This window comes from Peromyscus leucopus, chromosome 10 (genome assembly GCF_004664715.2).
Source record: "Peromyscus leucopus breed LL Stock chromosome 10, UCI_PerLeu_2.1, whole genome shotgun sequence".
In the NCBI taxonomy this organism is placed as follows: domain Eukaryota; kingdom Metazoa; phylum Chordata; class Mammalia; order Rodentia; family Cricetidae; genus Peromyscus; species Peromyscus leucopus.
In genome coordinates this window covers 57,817,799-57,840,624 of record NC_051071.1, presented here as the reverse complement: position 1 = coordinate 57,840,624, position 22,826 = coordinate 57,817,799, and the positions used below count along the sequence as shown (strand labels likewise).

The window sequence follows — 22,826 nt, the reverse complement described above, 5'->3', positions numbered from 1 at the left end:
AACAACAACAACAACAACAACAACAAAAAACCATAATACTTACATGAAAGTATTTACCAAAGACATTTATAATGTTTGGGTATTCACCATATCCTGAAAGACTTTTCATAAGACATTTAATTGCTTTGTTTTCTAAAGTCACTTTTAGTGGCCTAGGAAGTAGGCCAGCACTTAGGCAGGCAGAGAGTTTTCAGAAGATCAAAGTTCAATTTCTAGAATTCACATTGAGTGGCTGGTAACTGTACCTCCATCTCTAATCCAGTGTATACATTGCCCTGTTCTGTCCTCCATAGGTATCTGTGATTGTGTGTCCCCACTTCTCTCTCTCTCTCTCTCTCTCTCTCTCTCTCTCTCTCTCTCTCTCTCTCTCTTTTTGGTTTTTCGAGACAGGGTTTCTCTGTGTAGTTTTGTGCCTTTCCTGGAACTCACTTGGTAGCCCAGGCTGGCCTTGAACTCACAGAGATCCACCTGCCTCTGCCTCCCAAGTGCTGGGGTTAAAGGCGTGTACCACCACCACCCGGCAATAATCTCTCTTTTAAAGGACAAAGTTAACCTGGAAAATAAATAAAACACGGACAAAAATCAAAATGTTGGTAAGATATGTGTTTTGTTAGCATTTTTTGTAGCTACATTATGGATCAGTAAAGAAAATACAGATTTCAAAATTAGTATCCAAAATATTAAGAAAAGTATTTTTTTAACATTTTCTTTTTATCATCTTCATATATATATATATATATATATATATATATATATATGTATATATATATATATATATATATATGTGTGTGTGTCTGTCATTATGATTTTTTAAAAACTCTGCTATTATTCTGTCTCTTTCTCATTAGTGGAAAAGTTTTCAATGTTATAGCTCTAATCTGATTAAATAAACTATATTTCAGAAGTTTAGGAATTGTCCAAAATCTTTTTGAAAATAGCAATGCCCTCACCCCTAAAGGAGAAGTTATGGGCAGCTGACAGTTGCTAAGAGAGGGAGATTCACTTTCCCTGGCTGCCAGTAGGAAGCTCAAGCCCTCCCTGTTGGACAGAACATATCCATGTGCAAAAGAATAGCACTAATAGGACATAAAGGTTGCTAAAAATAAAAACAAAATATAAAAAGAGGACATGAAACAGGGGAGGGTATGGAATGGGCACTATGGGAAGGAAGAGTGAGGTAGTATGTGTGGTTATTATTAAAATACACTTAAGTGTGTGAGATTTCCAAATAAATATAAAATAATGCAAGATAAACAACAGCAATTAAACATACAGTATGAAAAGTGGCATATTTATAGATCAATGCATTTAATATACTCCTTTTTTAATGGTTTAGTATTTTATATTACAGATGAACTCTGGTTTATTGAGATACTCTTTAGCAGACTTTCAGTTTTTTTTAATATAATTGTTGTGTATATATGTGCATATACTAATAATATACATGAATTTTACTTCAATATGTTAATCAATATTTCCAAATTACTTCACACAGTGAGACTCATATTCTACTAATGGTTGTAAAATGCCATTTATCCATCTTCTCACTGGTAATGGACCATTTAATAGTTTGCCAGTGTTATGCTTAAAAGTTTTGTTAATTTTTTTGTCTTCCTTTTTAAAATTTATTTGTAAAAAACTTTTTTTTTATTTTACATACCAATCCATATTCCCCCTCCCTTTTTACCCCCCTCACCTCTCTCCATCCCACCCCCCACCCATCCAGTCCTCAAAGAGGGTAAGGCCTCCCTTGGGGGATCAACAAACTCTGCCATACTAAGTTGAGGCAGGACCAAGCCCCTGTCCTCTGTGTCAAGGCTGAGAAAGGTATCCCACACTAGGGAATGTGTTCCAAAAAGCCATTTCATGCACCCAGGATAGGTCCTGGTCCCACTGCCAGGGGCTCCCCAAACAGATCTAGCCATACAGCTGTCTCCCACATTTAGAGGGCCTAGTTCAATCCCATGCATGTTCCCCAACTGTCAGGCCAGAGTCCATGAGCTCCCACCAGCTTGGGTCAGCTGTCTCTGTAGTTTTCCCCATCATGCTCTTGATCTCACTTGCTCCTGTGATCCCTCCTCCCTCTCTTCAACTGAAGTCTAGGAACTCAGCCCAGTGCTTGGTTTTGGATCACTGCATCTGCTTCCATTCCGTACTGGATGTAAGGTCTATGATGACAATTAGGGTAGTCACTAATCTGAATATAAGGGAAAGCAAGTCCTTACACCCTCTCCAATATTGCTAAGAGTCTTAGCTAATGTCATCCTTGTGGATTTTTAATGTATTATTGATTACCAACAATGAATGTTAACATAATTCCACTTTTGAATTGCCTTTCACCCTTTTGAATTATCATATACCTATTGTGATATATATTACTTTCTTGTCTCTAGTGTTATCTAAACTGAATGTTGTCACATATCTCTTTTAATTTTTCTCTCATTAAATTTTAACTTTCTTCCTATTGACTTTTCTATATTTTCTTTAATAGTTATCAGTTTATTTCTTTTTGGAATTAACTGTATCTGCAATTTTCTTTTATAAATCTGATTTTTATTTATTAGAACTTAATCACAATTTGAACATAATTTGCTAGATATTCATTATTTTATTTCTAAATGAACTAGTCACTTTTTTTGATTCACCAAATGTCCATATCCTTGAATCTGATTCATTGACTTATTGTGGTTTTGCTGAGTTAAGAATTTTTAGAATTTATTTTTAATATTTTTTATTATTTGAGAATTTAGTACATGCACAGGATGGTGGTTTGAATAAGACATGTCCCCATAGGCTCCAATTTTGAACACTATCCCCACTTGGTGCCACTGTTTGGGGAGATTTAGGAAGTATGTCCTTGTTATATGTAGTAAGTCAATGGAGCACACATTAAGATTAAAGGCCTGGAACTATTTCTAGTTCAATCTCCCTTCTTCCTGCTTGTGTTTGGTATTTTGAGCTCTCTGCTGCCTGTTCCTATTTTCATGGCTGATATTTGTTGCAATGCCTTCTGCAATGATAGACTCTTATCCTTCAGGAACTGTAAGCCAAAATGAACTCTTTCACAAACTGTGCAGGTCATGGTGTCTCATCACAGCAGTAGAAAGGTAATAAATACACATACAGTGTGTTTGATTAAGCTCACCCTCCATTCCTCATGTTCCAAATCATACCTCATCTTCTACCTCTACTCCCTTCTACCCTTATGTGTTCTAGATTTCTCTTTTCTCCACATGTCCGCTCAGCACTGGCAGTTAGTATGTGCACAGTTGTAGGAACATCTACCTGAACATGAGTATCCCTTCTAGGGAATGATTCCTTAAAGAAAATGGATGCTTTCTCCTAGCAGTCTTCACTAGCCAAAGGATCCTCAGTTGAGAGTAGAGCCTCTTGCCACGTTCGTGAGAAATATTTGTGAGAACAAGTCTACATATCCTCCTTGAAATCTACCACTTGAGTAATCTACTTATTGGAATATTTCTAATGTTTGTGAATAAAGAAGGAAAAATTAAAACTAATGACTTTTTAAAAAAAAATCACAAGGAAATACTACTATAGGAGATTCCTAAAATACATACACACAAACACAAAAAGCTTAAATGAGTTATCTTGTTATTGGATGACAAAGCTATTACTGTAGGGAAGAGTCTAACAGTCTAGTGTCAGGAATGGGTTACTATTCTTTGAAGTTGTTAACAAGTAAGGTCCCATAGTCCTCCTTATATTACAGCTTAGTGCCAATGCTCTTGGTTATCCTTTAGAAATTTCTAGTAAGACCTTATTACTGACAATACCATGCATGAGTCATAGAACAAAGAGAAATCAAACTGGAACTTATCTGAAACATTCACATGTACTGGCTAGCTTTCATAGTGCTAGGAAGACCGATGCATACTGCCCGATTATAAAAATTATCACCAGTCTTACCAATCCATAAAAATGACTTGTAGTGTGAGAAATGTTTATTGGTATAATAGCATCACAACTGTCAAGGGACTAGACACCCATCACTTTATGATTAGATTTAACACTCACTCCATCAGATGAAAAGCACACCAAGCACTATTGTTGGGTAGACAGGTATATAGCTACTCAGGTCATAGGAACTATGGCAGAACAATCTGCTATTATTCTGCTATATGGACAAGTTATTAAGACAAATACTGATGACTTATTAAGCCCATAGATTAGTGCATCTCTCAACTATTATTGGAGAGGAATATTTTGCATTACATGGTGATTAACATAGAGATTCAACTGGGCAAAATGTAAATAATGAAAGAGTGTTGAATATTCAGTCATAAATAGGACATCTGTATCACATTCTTTCTTAAATGCTCAAGAAACATTGTGGAAGAAGGTGCAGAAAGATAACAAATGCTGGAGTGGGTGTTTGACTCAGATACAATGGGGCATTTGCACATAAGAGCTCTAATTGTCGTGACAACAGGCAGAAGATGAATTTTGACAAAACTCAGCATTGAAAGGGGAAGATGAGCTTGAAATCTCACACCTAATGAGGAGATATTGACAACTGGTAGCTGCTGGAAGAGGGAAAGTCAGCTTTTTTATAAGTGTTGACTCTGGAAGGTAGACTGTACTCCAGTGGATGGTCATACATCCAAAAGAATGTGAGTAGTACAATTTGTACTTCAAGTGGCAAGTGGGCAGGAGGAGTTATATATGTAAGGAAAGAGTTATATATGTAAGGAAAGAAGTGAATCTCCATGGAAGTAGGAGAGGGTGTTGAATATGACCATTGTTTAAAATTTTCAAATAAATTCTAATAAAAATGAAAATAAAATAAAGATTATTTGGCTTTTCATGAGCCAAATCACAGGTGGGGTCTATAGAGGAGATACAAATGTATGTATTCAACAAAATTTGCTCAAATATTTATAAGTGATCTGTCACCTTAATTGTTATTTTGGAGCTGATATTCAGTAAGTGGAAAAAGTAATATACATATAATGTATATGTGACATATATATATATATATATATATATCAGCATAAACATGCATCAATTATTTTCTTTGCCTCAAGGTTTTGACGTAATTTAAATATAAATTAAGTTTTTAATTAATTATGTGTAGTATTTAGAACAAGAAGATATGGACTGAAATATGTTGGCCTGCAGTTACAAAGCCAGATTCTACAACTGCTCCTCAGACATTTACTGTAATAAATAAGATTACCCTGACAAATCATGGCACATTTGAAAAATAGTACCTTAAATTTTTGGATTTACTTGGACTATATAATTTCTTTTTTTTTGAGTAAAACCATCTACAAGAAAACTTTAGACACCTAATAATTGTTGAGCATAAAATATTGACTATGCCTAGATTAATTCAGTTGAGCAAAGTAGAACTAAATCTGTTAAAATTCGCTTAAGAAATATATATGAAAACATGACCTCACTTTGTTTTTCTACCTAAATATTTCCACAGTAGTAAAAGATTCTGAGTAATTATTTATTCCAGACTTATTATTTTTGTGTACATAAAATCTTGCTTAAATATTTCCAATTGACAATGGAAATAAGGAGCCTTTGAAACACTACTTTTGATAAATATTTACATGTTCAATGAATGCTCAGAATGTGTTAGGAAATCCATTCGTTAGTTTCCCCTGTGTTTTGGAATTGTGTCTTTTTTGCTTCTTTCCTACCAGTAAATATAAGAAGGATCACATATCTTTTTTCCCTTAATTTTGTTTGTCAATGTATTTTGAAATATATAATTATTCTCACCCTAAAACAAAACTGCATTCAAGCAAATGAAACAAGCCAAGTATATGGCCATGATCCATGTAGAAGAGGAGATGCATCTTCCTGTAGATCCATGTAGAAGAGGAGATGTATCTTCCTGACACAACAAGTTTGATGTGCATACAAATTCACAAGGGCTGTAGCATGCACAAGACTTGTACAAATTTAGTCAAGTCAGACAAAAATCCCAGCATGGAGAAGAGGAAGTAGGCACAAAGGTCCACTCCAACCAAGAAGCTATTGCAATTGACAGATTCTTGTAAGAGAAAAATCACTTTTCTTCAGTGTGTTCCTTTGGGTATATCAGCACACTCCAGGACTGGCCTCGTGTTGGTGAACTATTTACCAACACAGAATGAACTATATGATCTCTGTGTGTATGTGTCTGTGTGTCTGTGTGCTGTGTGTGTGCATGAGTGTTGTTGTTGTCATATTTGGTATTTTTGTTCTTTTGGTCTTTGTTGTGTTTTTGAGAGAAAGAGTGAGTAAGACTCAAGTTGGGTGAGTTTGGACAAAAGCAGGATTTGGAAGGACTTGGCGCAGGGGCAAAAGTATGATATATCCAAATATATTTTATGTAATAAGTGAAAGAAAGCATTAGCCATTTGGCAAATGACAACAAGCTGCTATAGATTCTTGAGGGAAAAAAAATTCCATCCAATTCCTTGTTTACATTTGATCTTTTGCAGGATCTGTTTAATTTTAACAATTACATACAAATTCACTTATATGTACTTTCCTAAAACTGGCAGTGTATGTATCTGGGAGGAATGTTGTGATATTGATCAAATCTAGATATATTACTTACATGAATTATGACAATGCTAACTTATTTAATACTTGGGTGATCAAGAACCAAGACTAGATAATTCAGGGACCTGGGGTAAAACCAAATATTGTTTAAAAATGTAAACATGTAATAAAATTACTCCTAGTTACATTCTACTATGCTCTCTTGGCTTTGCTCAGCTATCATCAGAGAAGATTCCTCCTGCAGCAGATAGGAATAAATACAGAGACCCATAGTCAGACATTACGTAGAAAGTGAGAGACCCTGAAACACTCAGTCTTTAAATAGAGGTCTCCATCAAATCCCTCCCATTAGGGCCCAGAGAAACTTGCAGAAGAAGAGGTCAAAAAAGTGTAAGAGCCAAAGAGATTGAGGACACCAAGGCCCTCTGAATCAACAGTATCAAAGCTCTTAAGAACTCACACAGCTGGGGAACCTGCATGGGACCAAACTAGGCCCTCTGAATGTGGGTGACAGTTGTGTGGCTTGATCTGTTTGTGGGGGTCCCTGGCCGTGGGACCAGGACTTGTCCCACGTGCACAAACTGGCTTTTGGAGCCCATTCCCTATGGTGGGATACCTTCCTCAGCCTTGATGCAGTAGGGTGGGGCTAGGCCCTACTCACACTTCAACTTGGTGTGCCAGATTTTGTTGACTACCCAAGGGAGGCCTTACCTTATCTGAGAGTGGATGGGGGGAGTGAGATGTGAGGAAGTTGAGGGGGGCAAGAGAAGGGGAGGGAAGGGAAACTGGGGATGTTATGTAAAATGAAAACAAAATAATTAAAATAAAAGAACTCACAGAGACTAAGCTGTGGTGATATTTTATTTGTGCACCCCAATAAAGCTTTTCTGAGGATCGGAGGGAAAAGCCAGCCACTATATTAAACATAGAGGTCAGGCAGTGGTAGCACATGCCTTTAATCCTAGCATTCAGAAGGCAGAGATTCATTCAGATCTCTGTGAGTTCAAGGCAACACTGGGAACAAAGCCAGGAGTGGTGGTACACACTTTATTCCCAGCACTAGGTAACTATAGAGGTCTGTATAGACAGACAAGAAATAGTAGAGTTGAGCAGAAAGAGGAAGTGATGTAGCCGGGCAGAAAAAGAAAGTGAGATGGCAGAACACAGAAAGGCATGTAGGTGTGGGTATGCAGGAAGTAGCTTTCTTTGGCTGAAGCATTCTAGCAGTAAGAACATGTCTGGCTTCCCAGTTTTTACCTTAATATCTGGCTCCAGGTTTTTATTAATAAGACCGTTTAGCAATTCATCTTACACTAAGTCAACATGCTCAAGATCTGCTCAGAACTGTACCAGGTCCTCTTCGTCTATATTACAGCTACCGATTCAGTGGTTTTATGGGATTCCTGAGTGTACAAATGAGTGGGTCTGTGATTCTTATGCCTTCTCTTGGACTCTTTTCCTTCTGTTTGTTTGTTGTGTCCAATTCCAGTGTGTTAGGTTTTGCTTTTATCTTTTATATTGTATTATACTATTATCCATGAAAAACCTGTTTGTTTTCTAATCGGAGACAGAAAGAGCATGGATTTGAATGGGAAGGGAGGTGGGGTATTTGAGGAGGAGAAAGAGTTTTCAATAAAACGGTCAAAAGGAATGTATATAGCTACAAAAATTAAAAACGAAACAAGATTAACAATTTTTACTTTAAAAATTCCTACAAGAAAACAATTACGTCTTTTTTTCCAGCTACTCTCCACACGACTTATGCATGCAGACAGCAAAGTTAGGCAGCTATGGGGCTCTTCATAGTACAGCACCTGCCCTGCTTCAGTAAAGACAGCTGTGTGTGTGTGTGTGTGTGTGTGTGTGTGTGTGTGTGTGTGTGTGTGACGGCTCTGATCCTTTGCTGTTCTTTCAGCCTCACTGAATTGACTTTCATTTCATTTCATTTGTTTTATGCAAGTCAGTATCAAAAAGGACCCACATCTTCTGCCAGTACATCTATTTGAGTCTTCATGGAGAGTTTACCCCCTGACGACAGAAGGGAACACCTTCTAGATCCCAAGATGTGTGCAGCTCCTTTGCTTATTGTATTGTTCACATTTTAGAAGTCTTCTTGCTAGTCAATAGTGGTGCTTGGGAGACTCTATCCCACCTCATTCTGATTGATTTCTGAGAAACACAGGGTACCATATTACTTTACCCTTTCAGAATGCAGTGTTTGTCCAGTGCCTAAAGATTTTCAAATATATAAACTATAAAATATAAGAACACTCTGAATCAAAAACTTTTAATAACTTGTTTAAGCTTCACAATTTCATTTAAAGATTAATACTAATACAGACTTTAAACCTTCTATCTTCTATGAGATTTCCACCGGTATTAATTTATTCACCCTTATATGCTCATCACTCAGAAAGATGCTAAGCTCATAATTAATACCCAATAGTTATTGTAAATAATATATCATCATTTGTTAAAGTAGCATTAAATTTGAAGATAGACTATGATTCACAGAAGGTCAGTTGTCTAACAAATTTGCCCAAATAAATAGGTGCCATATATTCAGCGTTATTCTACTTTACTTATGTATTATTATCAGTAACCTATTTTCCTAGCATTCAAGGGAATTATGTAGTATTTCATATTCATTATATTTACAAAATGAATTATGTGATTATATCTATCAATATATTATATATATGTGTGTGTGTGTCATCTAGTGATAAATATGTATACAGTAAAATGCAATAGCTATAACATTATTAAATTTGCTATAACATCCTGACAATAAAGAGAGAGTAAATCAAATGGTTTTACCCCTTAAATGGTTGTTGAGTTCATACATAGTTGAAAATTGTATTAGTATCTATGGTGTTATAATTCCAAAATGAGTTCTAAAATTCCTAAAAGATGAAGTAACAATCTCATCCTCTTATCTCACATATGATTGCTAGGCCTATAGACTTATATAACTCTGTCAGTCTTTATTTGAAATCAAGCCCTCACACTTCCATAACAAACATTTTACCCACTGATTACCCCCAACTCTGTGAGCTGACAATCTAACACCTACAGGACCTTTGGAGAAATTATTTGTGTCTTATATTTAATTATCACTTAAATTAAATTAAGAAGTCTCAACTTGAATTTATTTACTGAAGGTTTTATAGAAATAGTAAAATATGGGAAAAAACCCTTTATTTTGATACTCACCTTTCTTTGAAAGGGTATTTAATCACAACTTCTTTCTCAGCTCAATAAACCAACACTAATGACTATACCAAATATTCTAGTTAGCTTTATTTATTAATATTAACAGTATTTAAGATTCAAAAATTAATCTAATTAAATGTACAGAATAATGGTAAAATAAGATCAAAACTTGTAGTCACAATATCTAAGTATACTATTTCCTTTGAAAATGTTTAATGGTGACAACTCAGGTGATTTGTCCAAGTATACTTATCCTGCATCATTTAATGTCTATTACTCATTCTTATTTCTGGAAAGCCAAGTTAGTATAATCTCAAAAAAAATAGTAATGAAAATGTAAATTACCAAATTTGATATTTTAATAAAATTAATAGTAGTAGGAGGAGGAGGAGGAATTTTTCTTATGATGATGTAATAATCAGTTAATTAGTCTCAAAGTGTTGAAGTGTGAGTAACAGTTAGAAAATGTCTATTATATGTATTACCCATAGATATTTTTCCATATATACTCAATGCAATAGGCAGTAATGAGCCGATTTTTTTCCCAGAAAATATATAGGGAATACCTATATGAAATTTATGGCCCTGTCAGTGGGATGTCACTTAAAATTATAACCTTCTTTCAAACCATGGGAAGAAGGCAGATCAATAGGCTTTCAGAGTTTAAGGAAATTCCTTAGGCAATTCATTAAACTGATCTGGATTACACCCTGTTTCCTTGTAGATTAATGGGAGAGGTTCCCTCGTGTGTCAGAATCAGAACACATTGCCCTTTTTATGTGAACTATCTATAGAGTTACTCTATAATTCATCATCTAAACTAGGTCATCTGCAAGTGAGAGGGAGGTGTTTAAAATTATTACAGGGAAACAGGTCTACAATAGTCCCGTCCTGCGAAAACTTAAACATCTTGGGGATGTGGGGTGGCTTGGGAGAGAGGGCTGGGGGTCAAGAGGAGGGAGGAGGTGGGATTTATGGGTGGTATGTGGAATGAGTAGAAAATTTCTTAATAAAGAAAAATGAGGAAAAAAAGAATATTCATCTTATGCATGAAAATTGATCTGTGGTAGTTTCTTGATTTGTTTTAGGCACATGTATGTTACCAGAGTGATAAACATGGCCCCTTTCCTGGCTGTATGGTGAGGTTCACTTGTCCTTACTTAAATTCTCTCTTAAATACCAGGTAAAAACACTTATTTTATGAAAAAATAAGTAATATAGCATCAAAGTATTTTCATGTACAATAATGTGTCATCAGAGATATTTTTGTAGTGCATTACAGTAAGAGCTCATAAGACATGATACATATGACTCAAAAACTTTCTTGAATGACTAGTTATAAAGAACTGTAGAAGCAGAAGCTTCAGAGTGTAATACAGATGCCAAAATGAGAAAAGACATATTTGAGATATTTGAGAGAAAGATGTGAGAAAAGTTAATGGGAGGAGGGGCCATTAGAAGAGAGACGCTTTGAGAGGGAAGAGGAAGCTTTGACTAAATGTCTCAAGAATACATCGCTCTTCTAAGAAAGGCCTAGTTACCAGGATGCCTTAGAGGAGGGAGGCATCAGGCAGAAATGGATTCACTACTGCTCCCTCATGTTCTGTTAATGCCTGAAAGCAGCTGCTGTTAGCAGGGATCTGTATAATCTCAGGGCTGCTCCCTAGTACCAGAAGCTGGATGGGCTGAAGAGCAATGTTTCCAAGCAAGTGAGCTAGCAGCAAATTTCAGGACTGTCATGACAATTTTGTTGACAGAATAATGTTCTGTGTCTCCCAATGAAAGGCTCCATCTAATTATTTATGTTTTTATGATTACAAATTCAATTCAGAACAGTTTTAGTTATAGATGAAGTAGCAGTTCATTTTCAGGCTATGATGTCTACTATATTAGCTCCTTTCTGTGCATAAACATTACAAATTATATACTGGAAAACTGTATAATACTACTAAAAAAAGGCTTCAAGCTGGATGGTGGTGGTGCATGCCTTTAACCCCAGCACTTGGGAGGCAGAGCCAGGCAGATCTCTGTAAATTCGAGGCCAGCCTGGGCTACCAAGTGAGTTCCAGGAAAGGCACAAAGCTATACTGAGAAACCCTGTCTTGAAAAACCAAATATATATATATATATATATATATATATATATATATATATATATTCTTTATTTGTATAGAATATTAAGTATTTTCTTGCCAAACATTTATAATCATTTTACACATTAATGATGATAGAGACAAACTGCTTACTTTTATTTTTCATATGATATTGTGATCGTAATATCATATTGTATAGACTTGGTTAAGTAATCCTATGTAGGAGACTTTTATTTCCCACCTACCAGTTCCCAAAATAACCTACATGGAGATTTAATATTAATTATAAATGCTGGGCTAATTGCTCAGTATTGTTACTAGCTAACTCTTAGATTTTTAAATTAATCCTTATTTCTTATCTACCCTCTGCCACATGGCTGTGCCTTCTTTCAACACGGCAAGTCCATCTTTCAAACTCCTCAGACTCAGCCCTTCTTCCTAACATTCTCTTTGCCCCCACAAATCCTGCCTAGCTATTGGACAATCAACTTTTTATTAACATGGAGAGCAACACGTTTTTCACAATGTACAAAAGGATTATTCCACAGCAACCCTGGAGACTGATTCCCAGAACTTATGCCTGCTAGACAAGTACTTGAGGTCCCAACTGCTTTGCTAAGTTACTAGGCTTTTTTTTTTCAGATTATCTATAAACATTAATTGATTAAATATGTACAATCTATTATGTGCATATTTTACTATTTGCTAAAACATATTCACGTTGTTTAAAATATATGCTGTTTCTTGATTCAATGCAATCCCCATCAAAATCCCAACACAATTCTTCACAGACTTGGAAAGAAAAATACTCAACTTTATATGGAAAAACAAAAGACCCAGGATAGCTAAAAGAATCCTATACGATAAAGCAACCCTTGGAGGCATCACCATCCCTGACCTCAAACTCTACTATAGAGCTATAGTAATAAAAACAGCTTGGTACTGGTATAAAAACCGACATACGGACCAATGGAATCGAAATGAAGACGCTGACGTTAATCCATGCACATATGAACACCTGGTTTTTGACAAAGGAGCCAAAACTATACAATGGAACAAAGAAAGTATCTTCAACAAATGGTGCTGGCATAACTGGATGTCAATATGTAAAAGATTACAAATAGATCCATATCTGTCACCATGCACAAAATTCAAGTCCAAGTGGATCAAAGACCTAAACATAAATCCAGTTACACTAAACTTAATAGAAAAGAAAATAGGAAGCACTCTTGAACGCATTGGCACCAGAGACCATTTCCTAAATAAAACACCAACAGCACAGACCCTGAGCACAACAATTAATAAATGGGACCTCTCGAAACTGAGAAGCTTTTGCAGGGCAAAAGACACAGTCAATAAGACAAAAAGACAGCCAACAGATTGGGAAAAGATCTTCACCAAGCCCACATCTGACAGAGGATTGATCTCCACAATATATAAAGAACTCAAGAAACTAGACATCAAAGTACTGAACAGTCCAATTAAAAAATGGGCTAAAGAGCTAAACAGAGAATTCACAAAACAAGAACTACAAATGGCTGAAAGACATTTAAAGAAATGCTCAACATCCTTAATCATCAGAGAAATGCAAATCAAAACGACTCTGAGATACCACCTTACGCCTGTTAGAATGGCTACGATCAAAAACACCAATGACAACCAATGTTGGAGAGGATGTGGAGCAAAGGGAACACTCCTCCACTGTTGGTGGGAATGTAAACTTGTACAACCACTGTGGAAATCAGTATGGCGGTTTCTCAGAAAATTAGGAATCGAACTACCTCAAGACCCAGCCATCCCACTCTTGGGCATATACCCAAGGAATGCTGATTCATACCATAAAGATACATGCTCAGTTATGTTCATAGCAGCACTATTTGTAATAGCCAGAACCTGGAAACAACCTAGATGCCCATCAACGAAAGAATGGATGAAAAAAATGTGGTACATATACACAATGGAGTACTACTCAGCAGAGAAAAACAATGAAAGCATGAAATTTGCAGGCAAATGGATGGAACTAGAAAAAATCATCCTGAGTGAGGTAACCCAAACCCAGAAAGACAGTTATGGTATGTACTCACTCATAGGTGGATTCTAGATATAAAATAAAGAACAATCAGACCATAACCCATAGAGCCATAGAGGCTATATATATAGCATGGAGGTCCCTAGGAGGACTGTGGCATATAATAAATTTCAGTTTTACTCAATTATTGAAAAAAAATAGCCAAATGAATGGAAACACATGAACTATGAACCAAAGGCTGAGGGGCCCCCAGCTGGATCAGGCCCTCTGAATAGGTGAGACAGTTGATTGGCTTGATCAGTTTGGGAGGCAACTAGGCAGTGGGACCAAGTCCTGTGCTCATTGCATGAGTTGGCTGTTTGAAACCTGGAGCTTATGCAGGGACACTTGGCTCAATCTGGGAGGAAGGGACTGGACCTCCCTGGACTGAGTCTACCAGGTTGATGGCAGTCCTCGGAGGAGGACTTGTCCTGGAGGAGGTGGGAATGGAGGGTAGGCTGGTGGTAAGGGGAGGGGGTGGGAGGGGGGAGAATAGGGGAACCCATGGCTGATATGTAGAACTGAATGTTATTGTAAAATAATATATATATATATATATATATATATATATATATATATATATATACTGTTTCTTAATTCAAGAAATACTTTTGTGTTTGATGTTTCTCAATCTCACTTGTTTGAACAGATCTGCCCTCTTCTAGAAAATCTTCATTAGATCAGGAATGTCACATTATTTGTTTTTGCATTTCCAGAACTTCATACATTTTAAATAAATGGTAATTTCTTCAGAAATGAATGAAAATTCTGTGTGGGAGACCGAGTTCCTTAGAAAGACTTTTTTACAGAGAAGGCTTAATTCATTGATAGTCACACTTTCAGAAGTGAGATCCCTTGAGGTTGTTATTTTACCTTATGGGAGCCAAAAAATGAAGGATGAGTAATGAAGGAAGTTTTATAGACTGATGTAATCTAACAAGCTTCCTAATTAAATATCATATATGTTATACTCCTTCAAAGTAGCAAACCCATATCCCACCATCTGGATTATGCAGTAAAGATAAATCAGATGATTCAGGGAAACTTCATAAGGAACATGTTTTTAGTTTATATGAATCTTTAGAAAAGAAAAAAATTTCTATTTCTATTCTTAAACCAATGATGTAGTGTAAAACAAGTCCATTCTTATTTATGAAATGGAGATGATATGAATGCATTTTCCCAAAAATTAATGCAATTTAGATGATATAATATGTGGAAGGAACCACCACAAAATACTTTGTAGGCACAGTTCCTTAAAACCATCAGTATTTGCTATGCACAATTGCTGATAATAACAATGAAACTATCAGTCATTATAGGATACAATTAGGAAAATTACGTAATCAAGACAGAAAGACTCATTGAGGTTATAATTGCATCAATTTAAATTACTTATAGACGTTTTTGACAATAAATCCAGAAACACTTTTAGTATTAGTAAAGAAAAATTAGTAATGAATATTTAATTCTTATAAATGAATAGGTGTCCAAAACCTGTCAATTTTACACTAATTTCCTATCTGTTTGCAATATCTGCATATCCAGTAGAGTGTAACAATTATGTGTCAAAACTGGTATTTTTCATTATCCAAATAAAACCAATATGATAATAAACTATGTAACAAGTGTTCTGAAACTGATTTGGATAGCTGGAAGGAAGATGTAAAGAAATTATCACTAATGAAATTCCTTTCTGTGATGAGATAAAATCAGGAAAGATAGCTCTGTAATGTTACCAAGGTCAGTTTTCTGTGTTGCCTGGGGAAGGGGGGACACAGCTCACTGTGAATGTGTGGTTTTTCCTTCATCAAAATGTTGCTACCATACAAACTACAGTGGAAATACTTCAGTTTATTGAGAAATTTGACTACAATCATGTTTCAATAGAAGGTTGAGTGCTTATATATTCAGTGGCTCTTCCACATCTACCAATATTTCCTTCTGTACAGGAGGAATTGAGAGATGAAAGGAAATCTAAAATATAGCTTATTAACAATGCCTCAGTCAATATAAATTGGTATAATAATATTCCAGGGTGGCTCACCAGCCTGGATTCCAAAATTTCAGTGCTTTTGGTGTCTTAGTTTACCTAAATATGTACTTATTTACTTTAGAGAAAACAATGAGAAATATTGAAGAAAATAATATAGGGTTCTGTTGCACAAATCTTAACTGGTCTTATAATATAAAACCTGGAGCCAGATATCAGGGTGAAAGCTGAAAAATCAGAGAAGCAGAGCAAGCCACAGCCACCACCTCTTACCTCACCAACTCTTCAGCCAGAAAGTGTGAATTTCTGTCTCTTCACGTCCTATATTCCTTTCTCTGCCCAGCCATATCACTTCCTGTTTCAACTTTCCTAGTCCTGGGATTAAAGGTGTGTGGTCCCAAGTGCTGGAATTAAAGATGTGTGCCATTACTGCCTGGCTCTGTTTTATTTTTAGTTTGGATTAATCTCATGTAGCCCAGTGTGGCTTTGAGCTCACAGAAATCCAGATGAATCTCTGCCTCTGCCTCCCGAAAGCTGGGATTAAAGGTGTGTGTGACCGCTGCCTGACCTCTATGGCTAATTCTGTGGCTACCTCTGTCATCTGATCTTCAGGCAAGCTTTATTTCCTAGATTATAAACAACATTATCACCACAGGGCTCTATGAGGAGAATGTACTAAATACTTTAAAAACAATTCAAGAAATGAAATACTTTGTGAAATTCTTGTCCCTACATGTGTATGGTAATTTGTCATTTGTGATAACTATTGCATTCTTTGAAGTGTAGTGGAAAGCCTTCATCTTCATTTAAACATTTCCCACAATTAAAGCAGTATTTCATTGTCTTTACTGAGCAGTGCAAGTGTCAGAATCTCAGAATCACCGATATTTCATGGGTCAAACTGACTAATTCCTCAGGGGATTTTCCCAGGCTATAATGTAATAGAATACAGATAATGTGTCAGAAGCATGATACTGTGGCCTGGCAATGACCTTGAGACTCTACAGAGCATATTTCTTGGGTTGTACAAAAAGTGCGTCCTATTTATTTTATTTTCATCATCATTTAAAAGAGAGAAAATAGAAGGGCAAAGAGCTTACTCAGGCTCCCTGCTTATTTGATGGGGCGTTGGTGAGAGGAACTGATGAGAGTTTAGTTAAGTCAGTTCAAGGGAAGAGTAACTAGTGCATGTCCATTTGTTTCCTAAAATAGGGAATGAAAGTCAAATATACTTTCCTATACATAAAATAGGAAAATACAATGTTAAAGTATTGTGGTAACAAACTAGTCTGAAATATCTGTGGCTTAAAGACCTAGGCTACTTGACCACTATAGTTCAGGTGTGGCTTGTCCATTCCACCCTCGTCCTTAGACTGAACAGATGAAGTACTTAAGTGTAAATAGTCATCTAGCATTGCACATTTGTGTGATATTAAACTTTCTGCTTGGCAGTGATGAATGATTTATTGTTCAAAACCATTTAAAGGGTCAAATATGACTTTAAGAGGCCAAGATTTGTGTAATCCACTTGCAGAATGGATAGTGAAATTAGAAGCTAGTGGGCTGATAAGTATTTCTGGATAGAGAAGAACAAACAGACTTGAAAAGGGAAAAAAACTCATTATATGCTCAAAATATCAGAATCACTGAGGAAATGAGCTAAGAAATAAAATTCTGTAAATTTAAGCTTTGTTATTATATTAACATTGCATTATTCAGCTTTATGTAATGTGAAAAACAACTGATACAATGTATGTGGAGAAAAATCTCATTTTAGTCCATGATTTTGGAGGTTTCATCCCATCATTGTTGGTCCCATTATGTTCAGTAGGAAAAGCCACATGTCAGAAAGGTAAAGGCAAGACTGGACGACTTGCTTACCTCCTGGAAGTCTGGAAGCAAGAAGATCAGAAGACAAAGAGAATGATGTCCCAACATGCCTTTCAAAAGCCTGTTTCAATTACCTAACTTTGCATCATTAGAACCCATCTTTAAAGATCATACTAACTTTCTGTGTTTCCACAGACTGAAGACCAAAATTTTATTCATGAGTCATCAGCCAACACTTAATACACAATCTACAAACACAACCGTTCAATATATGAGAAAGGGTGTACATTTTCTAACATTCCATGGTGATAGGAATAAATGTGAAATAATAGTGCATAATCGTTTAAATATATTAAAATGAAATTCATATAATTTAGAATAGTTAATTTCCTTGAGTTTGTCAGTAGTAAGCTTAGATTCAGACCTTTTTCAGTGAATAAAGACAATAAAATAGGGTTTGTCACCAAGTCTAGAACGATTATCATCAAGTAAGAATGGAATGATTGTGTAGCTTGGTCTGTTTGTAAGGCTCCTAATAGTGAAATCAGGACTGGTACTTATCTGGCTTACATTACTAGCCTTGATGCAGGGGCAGGAACTCAATCTTGCCTCAACTTTGTTCAAACCCATGGGAGGCCTGCCCATTTCTAAATGGAGATTGAGGAGGAGTGGATGGAGAGGGGAGTATATGGGAGTCAGAGAGGGGGAACTGGAAGAGAGGAGAGAAGGGAAATTGTCCGTATGTAAAATTTAAAAAAAAGTATATATATATATTTATTCTAAAAAAGAAAGCGGTGATTAAGTTTTCATGATAAAGAAACTACTATCTATTTGTTATATATCTAAATATCTGTAACTCTGTCTGTATCTGTCTTCAATGCTCTACAATTATTTGGTAATAAACTGAATCCACACATTTATTATGGATGTAGCTGCGTTTCTCTGCATAGATGCAAGCAAATGCAAATATATGTACAGTATAACATGAAGAAAAGAGAAGAAGAAAGGTAAGGAGATGAATAGGGACTGAATGTAGGTAATGGGCATGAGTTAGGAGAAAAGATATAAAGCTAATTGTTCGTCAAGTTCTAATTCTGTCTTTGAGTTTTTGGTTTTGATTTTGGTGGTGGATAAATGCCTAAAATATATATGTTACTGAAAGTATAAAATTTAATGTGAAGTTACACAGCTTCTGTTGTGAATGACTGTTCAAACTGTATAGAAGTTCACTGAGTTGTATTGACTTTAAATCTGGTTAACTTTAGTGTGTGATGTTTTCATTTATTTGCAAAGTTTTATACTACACTTTATAAAATTAAAAAGAAGCAATAAGAATCAATAAACATTTTTAAAGAGAACATAAGCTGGATTAGGAAATATTAAAATATTTTTGTAGTTGTGTTCCCAGTTTTGTGGGTAAAGCGATTTATCTTTATCTGTTTCCTATGGCATTCAGTTGCTCACTTAGAAACTAAATTCTTAACATTTAGAACTCAAGGTTCTTTGTGTTCCTTAAAAATGTATTAAGAAGGCAAGTGTCCCTGTTTTGATCTGATAATCAGAAAATCTTTTTTGAGATGTTTTCAATATTTGTTTTAGCATGTATATTATTTTTTAAAATTTTTAATGTGTTTATTTTAATACTACCTTAGTTAATACAATTTAAAGTAATATATGTATGTATGTATATATATATATATGTTTTTTCTGCGATCATACTACCATATGTTAGAATAATTTTGAAATAACTTACATATTTAAATGCATAGGTTTTGATGAAACTTTTACTACACAACATTCTCTTTGAATCATTTAGCGTTGATAAAGCAGACGATGAAGATGATGAAGATTTAACTATGAATAAAACATGGGTCTTGGCACCAAAAATTCATGAAGGAGACATCACACAAATTCTCAACTCATTACTTCAAGGTTATGATAACAAACTTCGTCCAGACATAGGAGGTGAGTCTGATGTATCCATCTGGGATTTTGATGACCTCACTGGTGCTATTTTAGTGTCTTCTCCTATCCAATGCATTCTACAGATTGTTATGGTTGAGGATGGTTAACTGCAGTGGTCACTGTCTTTGAGGAGGTCACAGTCTGAGAAGACACAGAAAACAAATACTTTCAATGTGGTTCTTTGTCAACCGGTAATATAAGAAGTGTTAGCAGAGAGTTCTGATGAAACTGCTTGGAAGACTAAGAAGATGCTCATCAAAGGGATGGTGTTGAAAAGAAAATAGAAGGTTCCAGTTTGGTGGCAGCAGCACACATTTAATTAGCATAGAATTATATGTAGTGACGGCAAAGTTATTGAGAGTAATCAACTTTGTTCAAGACTGTGTCTCTAAGTCCGTTGCAAATATGTACACATTTAATAGCACAATGAACTGGCAAATTTCTCATAGTAACCTTAAAACAAAACCAAGTAAACAAAAATCTATATTTTAATTGATATTTTGTTAAGATTACAGCTAACAATGAAATCTTTTACATATGTAAATTTCCTAGTGAAAATATATTTAATGATGTAAGTTATTTTTCCTTGAATAACATTTTTTGTTGTCTTTTGGTTTTGATGTTTGTTTGTTTTGGTTTGATTTTCTTTTTAAATATTCTTCTCAGGGGCACTTCAGGAGTGAGGAGAGAATATGGAGGGACTGGGAGCTGAGTGGAATTAGGGTTCAGGATGTGAAATTCCCAAGATTCAATAAAAAAGTTATGATAAAAGATGTACAGATACTGCTATAAATATAAAAATATAAATATTGTTAAATATATTTAGATATGTTTAAGTTTTATGAACAGTAATCATATTTTCATAAATGTAAATTTAGCTTATATAAACAAAACCAATTTTGTATTTCTACTCAAAGTTGATTAACCTTCATTATTTATTGTGAGAAAACTCTGAATTTATTTTAGTAATATAAAGATGTGATTATTTTATCAGTAATGAATACTTTACTTCTATAATTTCATTCAAAGTGCCCTGGCAGGACTATAGTACAAAGTTCAATAGTTTTGATTTGTTTTTGATTATCAGAGACCTAACTCACAATTCGTTGGTATGTTGAAATGATAGTTGCTATGACATAATTTTAAGACACTCTGCTTGTTACTTTCTCTTAGTGTATATCAAGTGTTATTATTCTATTGAAACTTCAAATACCTTCTGATATAGATCATATTTTGTCAGTATTTTATATGGTCTTTCTTCTACAAATAAGATTCAATCATTTAACAACATTAGTCAAACTTTAAATGGATTTGATTTACTTTTATTAGAAGTAAATGTGCTTTTGACTGTGGATCTGTGTACTTTAGTGCAATGTCCCTAAGGTTGGAAAAGGGTTCGATCACCTGGAGCTGGAAGTACAGACAGTTTTGAGCAGCCTGACATGGCTACCCAGAAGCAGTTTCTATTTTCTGCCAAGGAAACGTGTACTCTTAACCACGGAGACACCTCTCCAGCCCCAAGCCAAGTTTTCATGTTTTCAAAGCTTAGTCATGGAACTTACTAAAGTAACTTTTAAAAGCTGCCATTACATTATATTTGGTATTATTTTTCCTGGGACATACTTAGGATGAAGCTTCTTCATGCATCTATTCACATCTTTACCTCAGTATAAACCACACATATTAATGTATAATACATAATACACTTTATAAGAATCCACCTATGTTTATGGAGGACAGCCAATAGTCATGTTATTGTTGGTGCTCTCTATGTGTTTTGAAAAGTGATTTTAGTGACATATGCAAACAGGTTGCACTTTACCCCCCTTTTCGTCACTGTCTATTTAAGATCAATGTTAATACTTCCTTAAAGTAAAAAACAACCTTTGGAAACTCATGTTAGGTTAGAGTTTGACTTGTGGGAAAAATCTACAATATATAAGTGTTTTAGTAGATGTAATTACATGCAACTTTTAAAATTCTTTTCCAAGTTTTGATGATAAACTGTACAATGGATTTGCTCTATTTTTAAATTACCCAAGTTAAATAGTTTATATTATACTTTTGTTTTTAATGTTCCCATGATTTCAACGTTTCTCTTTATTAACTTTATTTCTCTTTATTCTTTTTATTAACAATCTGTTCCTTTATTTATGAAACAACATTGAATAGCCTTTTAAATTTTATTCTTATGTTATAGAATCCAATTTTTGCTTGGCCAATTTTCTTTTTTATTTTAATTTTCTTCATTTTACATACCCACCACAGTTCTCCCTCCCTCCTCTCCTCCCTCTCCCCCCACCTCTTCTCCACCCCACCCTCCGTCCACTGTAGCTCGTGTTTTTCTGTGTCCTGCCTGGTCCACAGCCCCTCAGATCCCAGTAAACACACAGAGGCTTATGTTAATTAAAACTGCTTGGCCATTAGCTCAGGCCTTCCACTGACTAGCTCTTACACTTAAACTCAGTCCATTTCTGTTAGTCTGTATGTTGCCACGTGTTACCTGTGTGCCATTACATGCTGTTCCCTGGACGACAACAGTCTGGTATCTCCTGACTCAGCCTGTCTCTTCCCAAAATTCTCCTTGTCTGCTCACTCCACCTATACTTTCTGCCTGGCTACTGACCAATCAGCATCTTATTAAACCAGCATACAAAAGCATTATCCCACAGCAATCTGCTCTTCAAAGAGGATAAGTCCTCCCATGGGGAGTCAACAAGGTCTGACACATAAAGTTGAGGCAGGGCTAAGCCCCTCCCTACTGCATCAAAGCTGAGCAAGGTATCCCGCCATAGGGAGTGGACTCCTAAAAGCCAGTTCCAACATCAGGGATAAATCCAAGTCCCACTACCAGGAGCCTCACAAGCAGACAAAGCCAGGCAATTGACACTCACATTCAGAGGGCCTAGTTAGGTCCCCTGCAGTTTTCCCCAGCCCTCCATCCAGAATCCTGAGTTCCCATTAGCATGGGTCAACAGTCTCTGTGGGTTTCCCCATCATGATCTTGACCCACCCTGCTCATACAATCCTTCCTCCTTCTCTTCATCTGAAGCCTAGGAGTTCAGCCCTCTCCATGATTGCTAGGAGTCTTAGCTGGTGTCATCCTTGTAGATTCCTGGGGATGTCCCTAGCATCGGGC

General features: G+C 35.6%; 1 protein-coding gene across 1 annotated transcript in view; it reads left to right on the top strand.

The window, feature by feature from the left end:
- Gabrg1 (gamma-aminobutyric acid type A receptor subunit gamma1) overlaps window positions 1-22,826 on the top strand; it is a 76,280-nt gene that overhangs the window by 8,871 nt on the left and 44,583 nt on the right. Inside the window, exon 2 of the mRNA XM_028862545.2 lies at window positions 19,539-19,687. Coding sequence (XP_028718378.1) covers window positions 19,539-19,687 — 149 coding nt within the window. The remainder of the gene's footprint in view (window positions 1-19,538; window positions 19,688-22,826) is intronic.